Raw genomic sequence first — 14,965 nt, 5'->3', positions numbered from 1 at the left:
GCAGTAGTACAGCGGCCCGCGAGGCGTTCGATGTCGTGATGTCATCCAACACCGGATCGCCGCTGGCCCCGTGCCCATGACTCTGCGGCTGCACTGGAGGCGCATGGCCAGGAGAGAGCGCGAGCCGCCCCAAGCACAGCTCCGTTGTTCTGACGTCCCCCTCTCTCCTTCCCCTCCCTGCAGGATCGGCCTCGGCACGGCTGTGGGGACGTCACCCCGGACCTGGACACGGCGCGGAGCCTGGCTCAGCCCTGGCTCCTGCTGCTGAGGCACGGTCTCGTCTCCGACCCCCGGCGGCAGGTGAGGCGGGGCGCGGGAGTGCTGTGAGCCAGCTGGCGGCCCCGGCTCAGGCAGCTGTCGGCAGCGCGGCACGTGCTCCGCGGCCCGTTTGATTTTTACCCGTTCCCGTTCCCCCTTCGTTCCCCGTTACCCGTTCGTTCCTTCGTTCGATTCAGGCCCGCCCGGACAGTATTTCTACCAGGATCGCATGCGCGATGATCGCGTGCCTGACAACCGCCGGCGGGCCTCCGAGCCGAGACACAGTCTTGTCCTCGTCCGCAGGCCGGCGTGTTGATGATGGTCGGAAACATCGTCGCCTCCGCACGGCGCAGTCCTAAGAGCGCAGCGTCACTAGTGGCGCTGGATGACGTCATCGTCAGCTGTTTGGAACAGAACAAACCTGGGCGGGTAAGCTGTCAGCTGAGTGGAAGGCGTAGCTGAGTGCTTTGTTTATTCGAGAATGGCGTGCTGGGTTTCAGAGGGCCTGTTTGTGTTGTTATCCCGTTGGCTATTTATAACGTGCATGATTTTCGTCGATTGTGTATGGTAAATAAAGAAATGGCGATATTTGCGGGGCTAACAGGTCAAACTGAGGACAAAATCAATTTTATCACGTGACGCAATATTAAGACCTTCAGATTTGTGCATCTCATCGAGAAACGTTACGCCGCGTACCTAATTATCGGTCCCACTGCTCACCACTGTCACATCCTTTCCGTCCTTCCACACGAGAGTGCTCAGTCTGCAACGTATCTGCCGCTGCGCGGCGCTACTGCATTCTCTCCGTCCCCACAGACGGAGACCTGCAGTTTGCAGTGTCTGGCTCACTGCGCGCCGCTGCTGCCGCCGCCGTCCGGCGCCGCCGGCGTCCGTCTCGCCGCCGCCCTCGCCGCCCGCCTCAGCCAGCCCTCCAGCGAGGACGCGCTGGACGCCGCCGGCGAGGCCGTGCTCGCGCTTGCTCCGCTGCGCCAATCAGCCGCCGGCCCCGCCGCAGCCGACCAATGAGGGCGCTCCGCCGCCGCTGGCCGCCTGGCTGGCGGCCAATAAGCTGCCGTCGGCGGCGCTGGCGGCGCTGTTGGGGGCGGGGCCAGGGGAGCGCGACACGGCAGACCGGCTGCTGGAGGCGACGATTGGTGCGCGCGGCGGCCCAGCCGACGCTGCCTGGGAGGAACTGGACCACCACACCGACCTCGTCCAGGTGAGGACATCTGTGCGTCCGTGTTTGGCGCGATGCCGGGCACCGTTCTGTCGGGTTGTTGGTCCAGTCGTCCAAAGTCCGTAAGTCCGCAATCACGCTTGGCGTACTTGACTTCCCCGGCTGTTCTTCGATAACGATCATTTCTGATAATACTTGAACGGAGCGTCTCCTCTGCTCCTTCCAGAGATCCACAGATCTACGCCCAGGCCGAGTTGTCTGACCGCGACGCCGCCGGGCCCTGTTGGCGGCGCCTGCCAGTGCTGCCGTGTTTCAGCGGAGCGTCACGTACTCACCGCTCCCCCGTGCCCCCCGCGCAGGTGGCCGAGTCGTGTCTGGACCAGGACGTGGTGGTGGGCACTGTCGCCTTCCGCCTGCTGGAGGAGCGGCTTCTGGCGCACAGCGAACGGTGAGAGGCGCCCGTCAAGCCGCCTTCGCCGCGCCCCGTCTCGTTCTGTCAGTGCAGTGGCCATGGACATGGCGTGTTTGATAGATCATGATAGCTGTCGGAACGCCACAGCTGTTGGGTCGTGCGCGCGTTGGGTGCTGCCAACGGGCTGGTGCTGGAAATCCGGGCGGCGGTACTGGCTGGTGCTGGGCGCCAAGGGGCACCAGCGTATCACTGGAGAGACCGGGCTATGCTAACTCTGATGTGACGTTACACCACCAGGAGGGTTTGTCAAGGCGCTAAGGTCCTGACTGGCTCCAAGCACAGAGCCCTCATCAGGTGTTATGACAAGCTCCAATCGCAGAGCCCTCATTGGATGTTATGACAAGCTCCAGGCATAGAATTATCTGGTTTTTCGACTGTCTCCAGGTGCAGAGTCCTCATCTGGTATTCTGACTGGCTCCAGGCATATAGTCCTCATCTGGTATTCTAACTGGCTACAAGCATAGAGTCCTCATCTGGTATTCTGACTAACTCCAGGTGTAGAGTTCTCATCTGGTATTCTGACTGGCATCAAGCGCCAAGTCCTCATGTGGTATTCTGACTGTATCCAGTCACAGTCCTCATCTGGTATTCTGACTGGCTCCAAACGCAGAGTCCTCATGTGGTATTCTGATTGGCTCCAGGCACAGAGTCCTCATCTGGTACTCTGGTTGGCTCTAGGCGCAGAGTCCTCATCGGGCGTTCTGACTGCCTCCAGGCGCAGAGTCCTCATCGGGTGTTCTGACTGTGTCCAGGCCCAGAATCCCGATCGGGTGTGGTGCGTTCCGTTGGGAGTTTGCCGCGTGTAGGTGCCGAAACCGATGTTTTGTGTTGGGTTCTGGATTTTCGCTATGCGTGTGTTTATTGTGTCAATGTGATAAAACAAGATCTGCTGCCCGCTGTCTTGAGCCGTGCGTTACCCGATCTTGGAAGTGCTGATCATTGCCAGCACACTGCGACCATTGTTTCTGTCCCTGCTGCTCCAATCGCGCCATGTCCCTGTTGTATCACCGATCGTGTCGCTGCTGTGAGGCCAGCCCGCGTGTCGCTGCTGCGATATGGCTTCTTGTCCCTGCTGTGATGTCACTTCGAGTGACATGTCCGTGCTATTACACGTCATTTGTCGTATGTTGTCCCTGTTGTGAGGCCTCCCGTCACTATGCCATGTGTTGTCCCTGCTGTGACGCCGCCCGTCACTATGTCGTGTATTGTCCCTGCTGTGACGCCGCCTGTCACTATGTCATGTGTTGTCCCTGCTGTGACGCCGCCCGTCACTGTGTCATGTGTTGTCCCTGCTGTGAGGCCGCCTGTTGGCCGGCAGGACCCCGACGCCGAACCAGTGGTCGGCGCTGCTGCCGCTGCTGCAGGCCGGCCTCTGCTCCGGAGACGCCGCCGTCAGCGACGCCAGCCAGCGCGTCTTCGCCGCCGCCGTCGCCAGAGGTGCCGCCGTCCCCGTCCCCTCCCCTCCCCGCCGCCGTCAGCTGACCACAGCCGCGCTCAGGCACGGCCACCTGTCTGTTTGCGTTTTGTTTTATGCGTACGTGACCGCTGTGCTTGGTGTTTGGTGCGTGCGTTTTTACGCCACATCCCTGGTGATGTCATTTTCGGAAACAAACGGCGTTGCTCAATTTCGGTCCGTTTCGTTGTATTCAAACTCCCTGCGCTTCTGAGCTGTAACGTGGGTTGTACTTATCCCTTGCTCCGCCTGTGTTCGCCCCTGGTTATGTGCCACCTCACAGAGAATCAGTGTGCGACGAAGTGGTATATGCAGCCGTGCCTCCGAGGATAATCCAGCCTGACTCTGAACATGAGTATACTGCATACTGATGATGAAGTCTGGACTCTGGTTGAGGTCACAGTTCCCCCTATGATTATAGATATATGTGTACATATATAGCTATATATATATATATATATATATATATATATATATATATATATATATATATATATGGGCTCTGTTTCTTAATACTCTCTCGACAACGGTATGCTGGATACCAACGTTTCACTCCTGATTAGGTCATACCCTCAATGATTGGTCAACGTGAACCTGCACGCGGATATTGCGTAACTCATCCACGCCCCCCCCCCCCCCGCCATCTCCATGTGCGCGTGCGCCTGTGTGACACGCGTCGGTCCGCTGTATGCCGCAGATCTGTCGGCGGCAGCGCCCATTCCCGGCCGCACGGCCGCCGGCTGGCTGGCGGACGGCGGCGCGCTGGCGCTCCTGCGGCGGCCGGCGGCCGACCCTGCCGCCGCGCAGGGGCCGGCGCCCCTGTTGGCCGCCGTCAGGGACATGCTGCTGACGGGCCGCAGCGGCGCCGGCACCGTCCTGGAGCAGGGGACTGAGCTGGGTGCGGACGATCCGGCGGCGACGGCGGCGGCCGCGGCAGTGGCGCCTCCGCTCGGGTCACGTGACGACCGGCCGGCGCCGGCCGCCGAGTCATGTGACGCCATCATCAGCAGTGTGCTGGCGGAGAGCACGGAGGCGTTCTTCAGCGGGCGGGTGACGGGCAGCCGGGAGCGACAGCTGGATCGCCTCAGGCGGCGGCCCGAGGTCGCGCTCAGTCGCCAACAGTTCCTGGAGGCGGCGGCACGCGCGGAGAGCCGCGAGACAGATGCGGAGGTGGCGCCCCCTGATACAGACGGGGGTTCGCTAGAAGCTCTGGTTCGCGACGTGACCGCCAGGGTGCAGGAGATATTCCGGTGCGCGGAGATGGACCGTCAGGCGGACGTGACGGTCGACTGTTACTGATGTGTGCCGAAGCGCAGGAAGGTCCTGATGATGTGCATAACTGAAGCCATCAGCACACTTGGGAAGAGGGAACCATGGCTGTGGACCTTTTTTTGTTTGTTTTTTTTTTGTCTGTACTATTGTGTATTGTTTCGTGCTCATATTTCTGCCTGGCAAAACACACACTGCTGGTACCCGCAACATTTGCTATGCAGAGCGCATGGAAAAATATACGGGCTTAGTGTTCTGTCAAGATATCCACGCAATATAGTACAGGACTGAAAAGTGTAGCTGATAATAGCCCATCGAAGAAGTTTCAGGAAAATTTGACGAGAATGACGTGACACGATGTCAAAAAGAAGGTTAAAATCGGATACATTGTTTACATCGAATACATCGTCGGGCAGAGGCGAACCATCTGTTACTGACCTCTAGTCTTGCGCGTCCAGTCGACAGAATGGCTCGATGTGCACTCGGAGGACTTCCGGATTACGAAGCCCCTCAAGAGAACAGCGCATTAGCACGTGCCGCCACTTTTCTGCATCCGCCTTGTCTTCACCAGTGGCCGGCGAACCGCCCGCGGCGTGTCACACCTACTGTCCCGCGGCGTGCCGTTCAGTGATCGTATCGGTGATCTTCCTCGCCTTCGAGCGCGCGTGCGACCATATGACGTCACCGGGCCAGCTGCTGCTGCGCCAGCTGGGCGATGGCCCGTTGCACGATCGGGCTGCGCGGCGCCGGGCGGCGGCAGTCGCCGGCCAGCTCATCACACTCACCAGCGACCATCAGCTGGCGGCGTGTGACGTCACAGCAGCGCTGCTGCGCCACCACGAGGCGGCGCGCGCTGCCAACGGCGGCGTGTGCCGTCTGGGTCGCTTCCACCAGGCGCTGCACGTGGCGGCCGTGGTGGCGTTTCGCTGGCGCGTGGCCGACACGGCGCTGGTGTGCCGGCTGCTGCGCGCCGTGGTCGCGTGCGAGGCGTCGCTGGAGCGGCTGCTGGCCGGCGCCATCTTCGGCACGCGGCTGACGTACCTCATCAGCGGCGCCAAGGCCGACCTGGACGACCAGGCCGAGTGTTTGCAGTCGGCCGAGTACCTGCTGCGGCACGCGGCGCGCGCCGACCTCCGGCTCACCGTCAACTACGACGACCGGCGTCGGCCCGGCTGGGAGCGCACCCACCGCGCCGTTGACCTGCCGCTGCTGTCGTTTGACCTAGTGCCGCCGCTACATGCGGCCGTGGGACGGCAGGAGCCGCAGGCGGTGATTCTCTTCCTGCGGCTAGGCGCGCGGCTCGACTTTGTGCCCGTGGCTGGCGGCAGTGCACTGCACGCGCCATTGTCCCACCTCTGCCACCAGTTAAACGCCGAGGCGGAGGAGCACGCGCTGACCGGTCGGCCGTACAGCGATCCGGCGCTGCTCTGTCTAAGGCTGCTGCTGCGCGCCGCGCCGCCGCAGAGGCTCCGCCTGCTGGCGGCTGGGCACGCGCCAGCGGACGGGGCCGTGGCGCTGCACTACACGGTGCTGGCGCAGGCGCCGTGGCTCGGCCGCTTCACAGACGTGGCGCCGCTGCGCAGGCTGGCCCGCTGTGTCGTCCGCCGCCGGCTGGACGAGCTCGGCCGGCTGCCGGACGGCGTGCGGCGCCTGCCGCTGCCGGACCGACTGCTGGACTTCCTAGAGCTGGCTGAGGACTGAGACTTGGAAGCGACCACCGGAGCAAAGATAACGGCGAACGAGCGCTCATGCCTTCGTCCAGACCAGTGTGATCCGAACAGATGAAGGCTCTGTTCACGCCGTTCAGCCAGATCGTTCAATGAGTGTTATAGTTCGTCCATTCTGATAACGAGTGAAATCAGTGGCAGGCACAGTGGCAAGCTCGAATGTATGTACTTTGAGATCATGCAGGCTCGAAGTCAAATATATCACGTGTAAATGTTTACCCATAATTGGTCGTATGACATACAAATGCAGCTAATACATGGAACAGTCATAGAGGTATACTATGCTACTTGTGTACACACATATGTATATATATATATATATATATATATATATATATATATATATATATATATATATATATATCATTGCAAACTGTTTACAGGCACAGAAAATCGTTGAACCGACACATTGCATTCAGGCCAACCTACTGCCCTTCAATTTGCTGGCGTGTGTGCCTGTTTGCCTTGGTAAAGCCTGAGTCCGCCCGAATCTGAAATTCCGAAAGCCTAGGAAGAAGTTCCGATCACGAGATGAAAATGGAACGGATATGGTGGGAAAATACGTATCAGCATGAATTTGCGATTTAGACGGGCTATGCAATTTATCACTTTCACTGGCTGCGCCGGGAAAAACTTTGTCAGGTAGAGTAAGATTTATTTCATCCAGTTTCATCACTATTTGCAGCACTCAGCTGGTGCGCCACAAAAGTGTCCGAAGCAGTTTGAGGCAATCCTCTGGGTCTCGAACGGGCGGTCCCTGGTTACAAGTCACAGCCGGGCACGGGGGGCAAAAGGATTCTCCCCTTCAAAATATAGCTATGGCGACCAAGCGCATTGCAAAATCTTCCATTGACTGGGCTGCATTTGCCAAGAGGGTTCCAGAAGGCCAGAAATCTATGTATCTGCAGTTCAAGGCGAAGTCGGACGGTTATCTTCGTCGGTGAGCTACCAATTTCTGGAGTTGGGTTAATTTCGAGTATTTTCATATAATTGTCGGTATGGTGTGTCTGAAACTGTGTTCCGGTAAAAAAGTTAATGTTCGTTGTGCTTTGGAATAAGATTTCAGACATAAGTTGGTAAACTTCTTGTAGAACAACATTAATCTTGTAGTTTCATATTTTGTCAAAAATGATGTCACCTTGCACTCAAAATCATGTCAGGTGGGCCATCCTGCTGTAGTTTCTGGGCACCAGTACAACTTCCTTGTCATTAATGCAGAGCTCTCTATGGAATAGTATAGTCATAGTGTGTGGCTGAATGGTAGGATCAGTGGGAACATGTGATGATGTCAAGTATCTATCCAGAGGTGCTTGGTTGTGTAAGCTCATGGGAGCATCAGTGGGGCATACTGATGACCAGCAATGGTTGTGGCCTGAGTGTGTTGAATGAAAGGCCAGTTATTCAGATATCTGAGACTGAGTCCTAGTCATGGATCATGGTTTATTCAATCACACTCACGGATGGGACGTTTGTCGTGTACTGGTATATGATTTTATCAAGTTATGGAAGTATTCATTTTGAATATTTCTATTATGTGTGCTCTCCTGTTGTAACATTAGTGTGAGCTGACACCTGTTGGTCATCAACTCATGTGATTCTCAGGGTACTGGCCCAGCCAGAGAACATGCCTGCGTTAGATTGGGCACAGTACTCGTCCCGTCTGGGTACCGCAGGCATGGTGGACCAGTTCAAGAAGCAGATGGAAGGCCTGAAGATCCCCTATCCTGAGGACAAGGTCTCCCCACAGATTGACAGCCAGGCAAAGGAAGCGGTACGTTTGTTGGGTGAATATTTCAAGGATGCAGGAGTTTGATGCCCCAGCAGTGATGACAGCATATACCAAAGAATTACTAGTTCTGCTTGATAGGTTGCTCATTGTGGTAATTGCATTGAGGTGTCAACCTGGGTTGACATCGTACTCATAGTGGATACTTCTAATGAATACATATGAATACCATGCAAGACTCACTCATAATGAATACTTCCATGACTTTTGACCATGTTATCTACCAGTATATGACAAATGTCCCAGTCTGTGATGAAGTGTGATTGAATGAGCCATGATCCATGACTAGGGCTCAGTCTCAGATATCTGAATAAGAGCTAGGTGAGAGAATGGGAGCTAGTGCCAAAGTCAGTACCATCCAGACATCACCTCCTCCAAAGCTATCAAAGGCTGGCACTCAAAAAGCTAGGGCATATTCTGTGATAGCAGTTGCATACTTTTGGAGAATCTTGCATCTGTAATGTGTGTCAGAGCAGTAACAAAAGCAACAAGTTTGTATCTGTTCAGGCTTCTGAGGCTGCAGATTGTCTCAGGTTTCTGTTCAGGCTTCTGAGGCTGTAGATTGTCTCAGGTTTCCATTCAGGCTCCTGAGGCTGCAGATTGTCTCAAGTTTTTGTTCAGGCTTCTGAAGCTGCAGATTGTCTCAGGTTTCTGTTCAGGCTTCTGAGGCTGCAGATTGTCTCAGGTTTCTGTTCAGGCTTCTGAGGCTGCAGATTGTCCCAAGTTTTTGTTCAGGCCTCTGAGGCTGCAGATTGTCTCAAGTTTTTGTTCAGGCTTCTGAGGCTGCAGATTGTCTCAGGTTTTCATGTGTCAACTTTGAAAAAGGTTTTGTGGTTTGCCCTGCGTGTAGCTGACTTGCAGCAGCTTAATCAATGAAGATGTGCATGGGGAGGGGCATCAGTGTCTGTGTGCGTCATCGGGGCTTCATGACGCACTCAGCTGCTGAGGCTATATGGCATTGCCTGCCTCTCACCCTGGCAGAAAGGGCGGGCACCGCGGGGAATCGAACCCCGTACCTCTGGTTTCCTAGACGCATAGTGGTCAACGCAGACCTGTTAACCACTGCACTACCGGCACTGTGGGGAGGGGCATCAGTTGCACATCAGTAAGAATTCTTTCAACTCCTGATGTGCACTGTGCCACCGACAAAAGCAGCGCACTAGGTGGCGCGCGTGCCTGACCGCCGCCGCCGTCGGCCCGCTCCACAGGAGCAGCAGGTGCGCAAGTTCACGACGGACTCGAACGCACGCATCGACGGCTACAAGGCTGAACTGGCCAAGTGGGACACGGTGCCGGCCTTCGACCAGATGACCATGGAGGAGTTCCGCGAGCACTTCCCCGACCTCGTGAGTACAACCCCGGCGCTGTCGGCACGGGTGCTGCCGCATGGGAAGATGTGATGCTTAGGATATAGTTTTACGGATGCCAACATGAATGGGATCTCTTGTTGCATAGAAGCATGGCTTTTCCATTCGATAATTGGTTACAGTCTATACCTGGAATGTTAGGCTACATTCTGTACCTGGTGCGAATGTTAGGTTTTTATTTGACCGTTCCACTTAGTTCTTTCTTTCTTAGTTCGTTCCGTCCTTTTATTATGACCGTTCTGGATTGGACCAAACAAATGTTACAGCATTCTGGGGTACTCGTGCCTGAGCCACAAGGCTGACCACGGGTCACAGCTGCCTGCAAATGTTGGCGTGTTTTTCCTGTCCACATCCCTCCTACAGCTTGAAATTTGCATAACACATGGCGGGTGGGCGATGTACCGCTCTAGCGGGTAACCCCACTGACCGTGCTGCGTGGCGCCGCTACCCGCGCTGCCTCCGAGCCCGGGGGACTCTGAGTGCAGGGGTGCTGGACCCGCCGCCGCGTCCGCGCGCAGCTGACACCGGCCGGTCTGCCACAGGCGCTGGACCCCGTGAACCGGCCCACGTACTGGCCGCACACGCCCGAGGCCCAGCTGCCGGACGAGCCGGCCGAGCACTGACCGACGCGACCGTGACGTCATCACTGACGTCACCGCTACCGGCCAGACTGTAACATGAGAATGTAGAATACATATGCGCGTGGAGGGATACGCAGCGGTGTGTCATCAGTGTGTGTGGAGGGCGCATTGCCTGAGAGATAACTGTATCCGGTTACATGGGAATATTATTCATTGGCATGTGGTGATTGCACTCCAAAGAAACCGACGATTGGGACAGATCGTACGAACATGCCGCTTCGCCGCCAGAGCTAGATGGCGTGACTATGTATCGCTGGCCGGCATACAACGTTGGGACGCTCGGCCCCGTCCGTCCGGAGCCCACACCGGCGGAGCACCGCCATGAGTCCGGCGCGTCCGGCGGCCACCACGGGAGCGCGCGGAGGCCGCCACAGCCGCGAGACGGACCCGACAGCCGCGGCAAGCGGCGGAGGGTAATATCGACGCACGGACGTGCAGCCGGCCGAATCCACCGACGGGCGCACCACCGAGGAACCCCGCCGCCTACCGGAGTTATCACATGTAGCACACAACGGCGCTCAATGCAGAGCGACTGCGGTGTAATAGATATCACGTGCGCCTCGCGGGAGTACACTGCAGCACACTGCGTACAAAACACGTGCCGCGCGAAGCGGCGCACGGCGCGTGACGTCCGCTCTAAAGAGGATACGCATCCGCTGGCCGGAGCCGGCAGCAGGACCTGCAGTCGGACGCTCCTCCAGTGCCAGAACAGCAGAACGTGGTGCTGTGCGTCAGCACAGCAGGCACCCCGGCCCGGCCCCAGCCGCGTCCGGCCGCGTCTCCCAGCCGAGCTGACGTCACCGTCACGTGACCGGTCTAGGTGTCGTCTCTCGGGCGGTGTCGCCACCGTCCGCGGTCACGTGACTGTCCGAGGACGCGTTCGCCGGCCGGTGGTCTCGCCTCGGCTGGAGTGACGGCCGCTCTCAGGCCGGGAAGAAGATGCTGGCGAACTGGTCTCGACACAGCTGGTCCACCTGGCCTGGGGGCGGGGCGGAACCGGGTCAGGGAGGGCGGAGCCAGATCAGGGAGGGGCGGGCCGGGTCAGGGGGGGGGGAGCGGAGCCAGATCAGGGAGGAGCGGGCCGGGTCAGGGAGGGGCGGAGCCAGATCAGGGAGGGGCGGACTGGGCCAGGGAGAGGTGGGGCTGGAACAGGGAGGGGCCAGGCCAAGAAGGGGAGACCAGATCAGGCCAGGGTGGGGCCGGGGCGGGGTCAGGTCCTGAGGGAGGGGCAGCCGGGTCAGGTCTACTCGGAGCCGAGCCGCACGCTGCATGCTGGAGCTTCCCCCGGTGGCTGAGGTCGGGTCGGTGGCGACGACTGAGCCTTCCACGTGCGCGGTCAACGTCGCTGCGACACGGTACGTGCCGAGAACGTCGCAAACGGCGGAAATGAACGTCAAGGAGACGTACCGCGACGCGGGGGCAGACGTCGGCAGCAGCAGCAAGCAGCGGCACTAACGGGACTAGAGTGCTGATTTGCACCACACACTGCCAGTCCCGGCCGACCGGCCGATCAGCAGCGATCACCGCTGAGCACTGACGGTCGCCGGGCGCCGTCAGCTCACCGTTGACGTCCATGAGATTGGCGCCCTTCTGCTGGATGACGGTGAAGAACTCGCGGTCGGGCGCCACGCGGCCGGCCACCCAGCTCTCGTTGATCGCCCGGCCGAACACGGCACCGCCCTCTGGTCCGAAACTGTCGCACGGGGGGCGGGGGGGGGGGGGGGGCGGTCACACTGTTAGGCGTGCGCTCAGCGTCAGACGAGGGCTGAACTGAGAACCCACCGTCACTGTCTGGTGAGAACGTGTGATCGCAATCAGGTGACCGAACTTCGGGTGTACGGTCGTGGTCCACATCGCCGATATCGTGGGACGTGGTGAGATGGCGACTTGCTCTGATTTTTGGGAACGCGATGGCAAGATAACTATAAGCAGCAGTCCTTTTCTGCCTATCGACCATTGCACGTGCGTACTATCACGTGGAATATGCACCCGGCGTACATTCCACGCACAATAATCGTTCATGCGACGCGTACTTTCTGAAACCGGTAAATAATTCGGTCATCCGCAATATTTGGCCATAATACCCAAATATATACCCAATGGCAATCGTTGGGACGTCGAAGCGCGCCAAAGTTTGGCGCCACACCGCGCGTCAGCTGACGGCGCCACTCACCTGAGCGCGTCCTCCCTGAGGTCAACCATCAGCTGGCGGGCCTCTTCGGGTACGCCGGCGCGGCCTCCCTCCTCGTGCATGCTCGTTTTCTGGGCCAGGTTGTAGCGGTTGTAGTAGATCACTCTGCGATGTTCGGTGTAGCGGTGAGGCGGGCGGGCTGGCGACTGCACCATTGACTGCACTGCTGACTGCACCAAACTGCACTGCGGCGGAATCGCGCCCAGACCCGGCCCGCCGCGTTTCGAAGGCTCGAAGTTCGACTTAGATCAGCACAGCACCATCCGAGGTCGGCTGATACTCCGACCAGAACATGTGGGACGCCGTAGCGTTCGTTTCATCGATCACCACCTGCACCTCTGTCCTGAATCCCCACCCATTTCCCCATCCCACCCACTACTGTGTGTGACACGAACATGAGCCAGCATGGCAAACAGCGCAACCTTCCGTTCAACGTAACGTTAAGCGTGACGACATCGCCCCCTCCCCCTTCTCCCTCCCCTCCGCCGCGTGCCCGCGCTCTCTCACTTCGTGTCGGGGTCATCCTTGGTGGCCCCTCTGTCGGCCAGCGAGCGGGCCAGCAGCGCCGACAGCTCCTGCACGCGGGACGCCATGAAGACGTCCAGCTGGCGGCACAGCTGCATCGTTGGCCGCACCTCCGCTGCTCGCCAGAAAATCGCCGTGAGCAGCGGTGGCCCACTGATGTTTACTCACGTCGTTTACGACGCGTGGGAGCAGTTGAAAGGAGGTGGTGAAAGTTCGCTTCAATAGGGGATAGATTGACAAGCGTCGCCGCTAGGATCACACCACAGCAGCAGTTACTGCGCCGCACGTCGCTGGACCGTTGGAAATGTCAGTCGACGGGAGGCAACTGGAGCGGGAGTGGAACCAGGGCTCCTCGTCCCAGACACCACTAAACTCATTGGCTGTGTTTGCTCCGGCGCGGAGCGCGGACACGACCTAGCTAATGCAAGTACCCCTATCCCCTCCGCAATCGACGGCCCCCCGCTGTCCCCGTGAAAGATCAAACGCATATCAACAGAAACCATCAGTCATCGGGAGCGACAATGAGCCCCGCCTGAGACGGCGTCACTCACTGTCAAGCATGAGGACGACGACCATGTCGATGAGCCGATACATGACCATCTGGGCCGGCTGGTCCGCCGTCTCGACCGCCTCGCCGTCCACGCTGTCGTCGCCGTCGCGACTGCCGCTGGCGCCGCCCAGCTGCGGTGCGCTGCAGTTGTGCTTCCGCAGGTGGACGACAGGTGGCGATAGGCACTCATCCGGCTGCTCGCCAGACGCCGCCTCCGTCGACATGAAGCTGGTGTGTGACGTCACCGTTAAGTCGGAGCCCTTAATGCATCTACCAGCGCGCGCACGCACGACTACAAGTCTGTCCAACGCACGTAAGCAGTTATCACAGACGAGCGCGTGAAAGCCCAAGGCCGACCATGGCAAACAACGCCTGGCGGCTAACCATCTGTGAGACCCCAGCCCCTCCCCCTCCCCCGTCAGCGAGACCCCAGCCGTCACCAGTGGGCCTGCGGCCCCGCGCGCCACTCACATGCCGCTGGTGGAGGCGTCGCGGTCGCGCCAGACCGACGGCCGGGAGCCGCACTCGGGGAAGAGCACGGTGGCCAGGTAGTGGTTGATGATGTTCATGTTGGTGCGCCCCAGGCCCGACCTGGCCGACACGGGATAGTCAGCTCGAGGGGGCTGATGGGGGGGGGGGGGGGAGATGATTCGTTGTCGAGATATTCTCGCATGCAGCGAGATTTAGGGCGTGTTCGACCAAGATAAGATTGTTCAGCGAAAAATTATCTCTCAGATAAGCAGCCATGAAGATTCTCCATTTACGTTCGTCCGGTCCGGTCCGGTCCGGAAATTATCCCCCAGACTCGTCTTACATGCGTTATGCGAATCCAATGGTTGTAGCTGTGCATGGCGAAAGGAAGATTTTCCGTCCTGACCACCGTCTGAAATTTTCCGTAATTCTCCATTGGTACGGAATGCTCTCTGGGGAAAATTTGCTGTCTGAGGAAACCAAAAAACAGACACCAACCAAACAAGCCCCGGCACAAAACACGCCCCAGACGTCATAACATCCCGATTCAGCCGGATCACTCTCGCACGCTCACCAGACTAGGTGCTCCTTGAAGTAGAGCACAGTGTGTCGGATGAAGGGGTGCTCCACCTCCAGTTGGTTGACGAAGCTCTGCAGCCGCAGGAAAGACAGCTTGTCCAGCGGCAGGAAGCGCACGCCCGTGTAGATGTCCATGATGTCGCGCTGCTGGAGCTGCAGCTGCGGCAGGTACTGCAACACCAACGGCGTGACGTCACGCCACGTGACCATCAGGACTGCGACGCCGCCGCCGACGTGGCCGCGGCGCGGGAACTACAGCTCAATCTGGCCGACGGCATACTGATAACCGCCAAAAACTCGCTCTAAAAAGTTTAAAGGTTCAAGCTAAGACCTTAAAACTGTGTTTTTTTTTTACCGCGGGGCATTTTCTGACCGCTCTACATCCCGTTGCAGCCGGAATATTAGCAGTCACTGCAAGGAGTTGGTGCTGAGTTAAGCATAATAATAATAGCAACAATAACAATAAAAATGATAATACTACTACTAATAATAATGTGCA

At 58.3% G+C, this 14,965-nt stretch overlaps 3 protein-coding genes and 1 long non-coding RNA gene across 6 annotated transcripts in view; 3 read left to right on the top strand and 1 right to left on the bottom strand.

Moving 5' to 3' along the window:
* Positions 1-1,313: 1,313 nt before the first annotated feature.
* On the top strand, positions 1,314-3,303 carry LOC119113362 (uncharacterized). Its single transcript, XR_005095898.1, has 3 exons — positions 1,314-1,477; positions 1,795-1,883; positions 3,226-3,303. It is a non-coding gene; the product is annotated as an uncharacterized LOC119113362 (long non-coding RNA).
* Positions 3,304-4,200: 897 nt separating this feature from the next.
* LOC119114010 (uncharacterized) lies at positions 4,201-6,330 on the top strand. Its single transcript, XM_037238243.1, has 4 exons — positions 4,201-4,258; positions 5,258-5,364; positions 5,617-6,028; positions 6,314-6,330. Exons 1-4 carry the CDS (start codon positions 4,201-4,203, stop codon positions 6,328-6,330), a joined length of 594 nt encoding a protein of 197 aa, XP_037094138.1.
* A 746-nt stretch (positions 6,331-7,076) lies between these two features.
* Positions 7,077-10,237, top strand: LOC119113666 (ATP synthase subunit d, mitochondrial). The gene is made up of 4 exons (XM_037237948.1): positions 7,077-7,296; positions 7,959-8,127; positions 9,351-9,488; positions 10,052-10,237. Exons 1-4 carry the CDS (start codon positions 7,175-7,177, stop codon positions 10,130-10,132), a joined length of 510 nt encoding a protein of 169 aa, XP_037093843.1. The 5' UTR covers positions 7,077-7,174; the 3' UTR covers positions 10,133-10,237.
* A 104-nt stretch (positions 10,238-10,341) lies between these two features.
* The window catches only part of Ccz1 (vacuolar fusion protein CCZ1), an 11,967-nt gene continuing 7,343 nt past the window's right edge, over positions 10,342-14,965 (bottom strand). For all 3 annotated transcript variants that reach the window (XM_037237946.1, XM_037237945.1, XM_037237944.1), the window contains exons 6-12: positions 14,462-14,637; positions 13,888-14,007; positions 13,418-13,644; positions 12,849-12,981; positions 12,324-12,446; positions 11,713-11,843; positions 10,342-11,129 (exon numbers count right to left, since the gene is read on the bottom strand). In XM_037237946.1, coding sequence (XP_037093841.1) covers positions 11,074-11,129; positions 11,713-11,843; positions 12,324-12,446; positions 12,849-12,981; positions 13,418-13,644; positions 13,888-14,007; positions 14,462-14,637 — 966 coding nt within the window. In that variant the 3' untranslated portion in view covers positions 10,342-11,073. The remainder of the gene's footprint in view (positions 11,130-11,712; positions 11,844-12,323; positions 12,447-12,848; positions 12,982-13,417; positions 13,645-13,887; positions 14,008-14,461; positions 14,638-14,965) is intronic.

The sequence above is a fragment of the Pollicipes pollicipes genome, unplaced genomic scaffold (assembly GCF_011947565.3).
Source record: "Pollicipes pollicipes isolate AB1234 unplaced genomic scaffold, Ppol_2.1 Scaffold_7262;HRSCAF=8765_pilon_pilon_pilon, whole genome shotgun sequence".
Lineage (NCBI taxonomy): Eukaryota > Metazoa > Arthropoda > Thecostraca > Pollicipedomorpha > Pollicipedidae > Pollicipes > Pollicipes pollicipes.
This window is presented reverse-complemented; position numbering and strand designations above follow the sequence as displayed.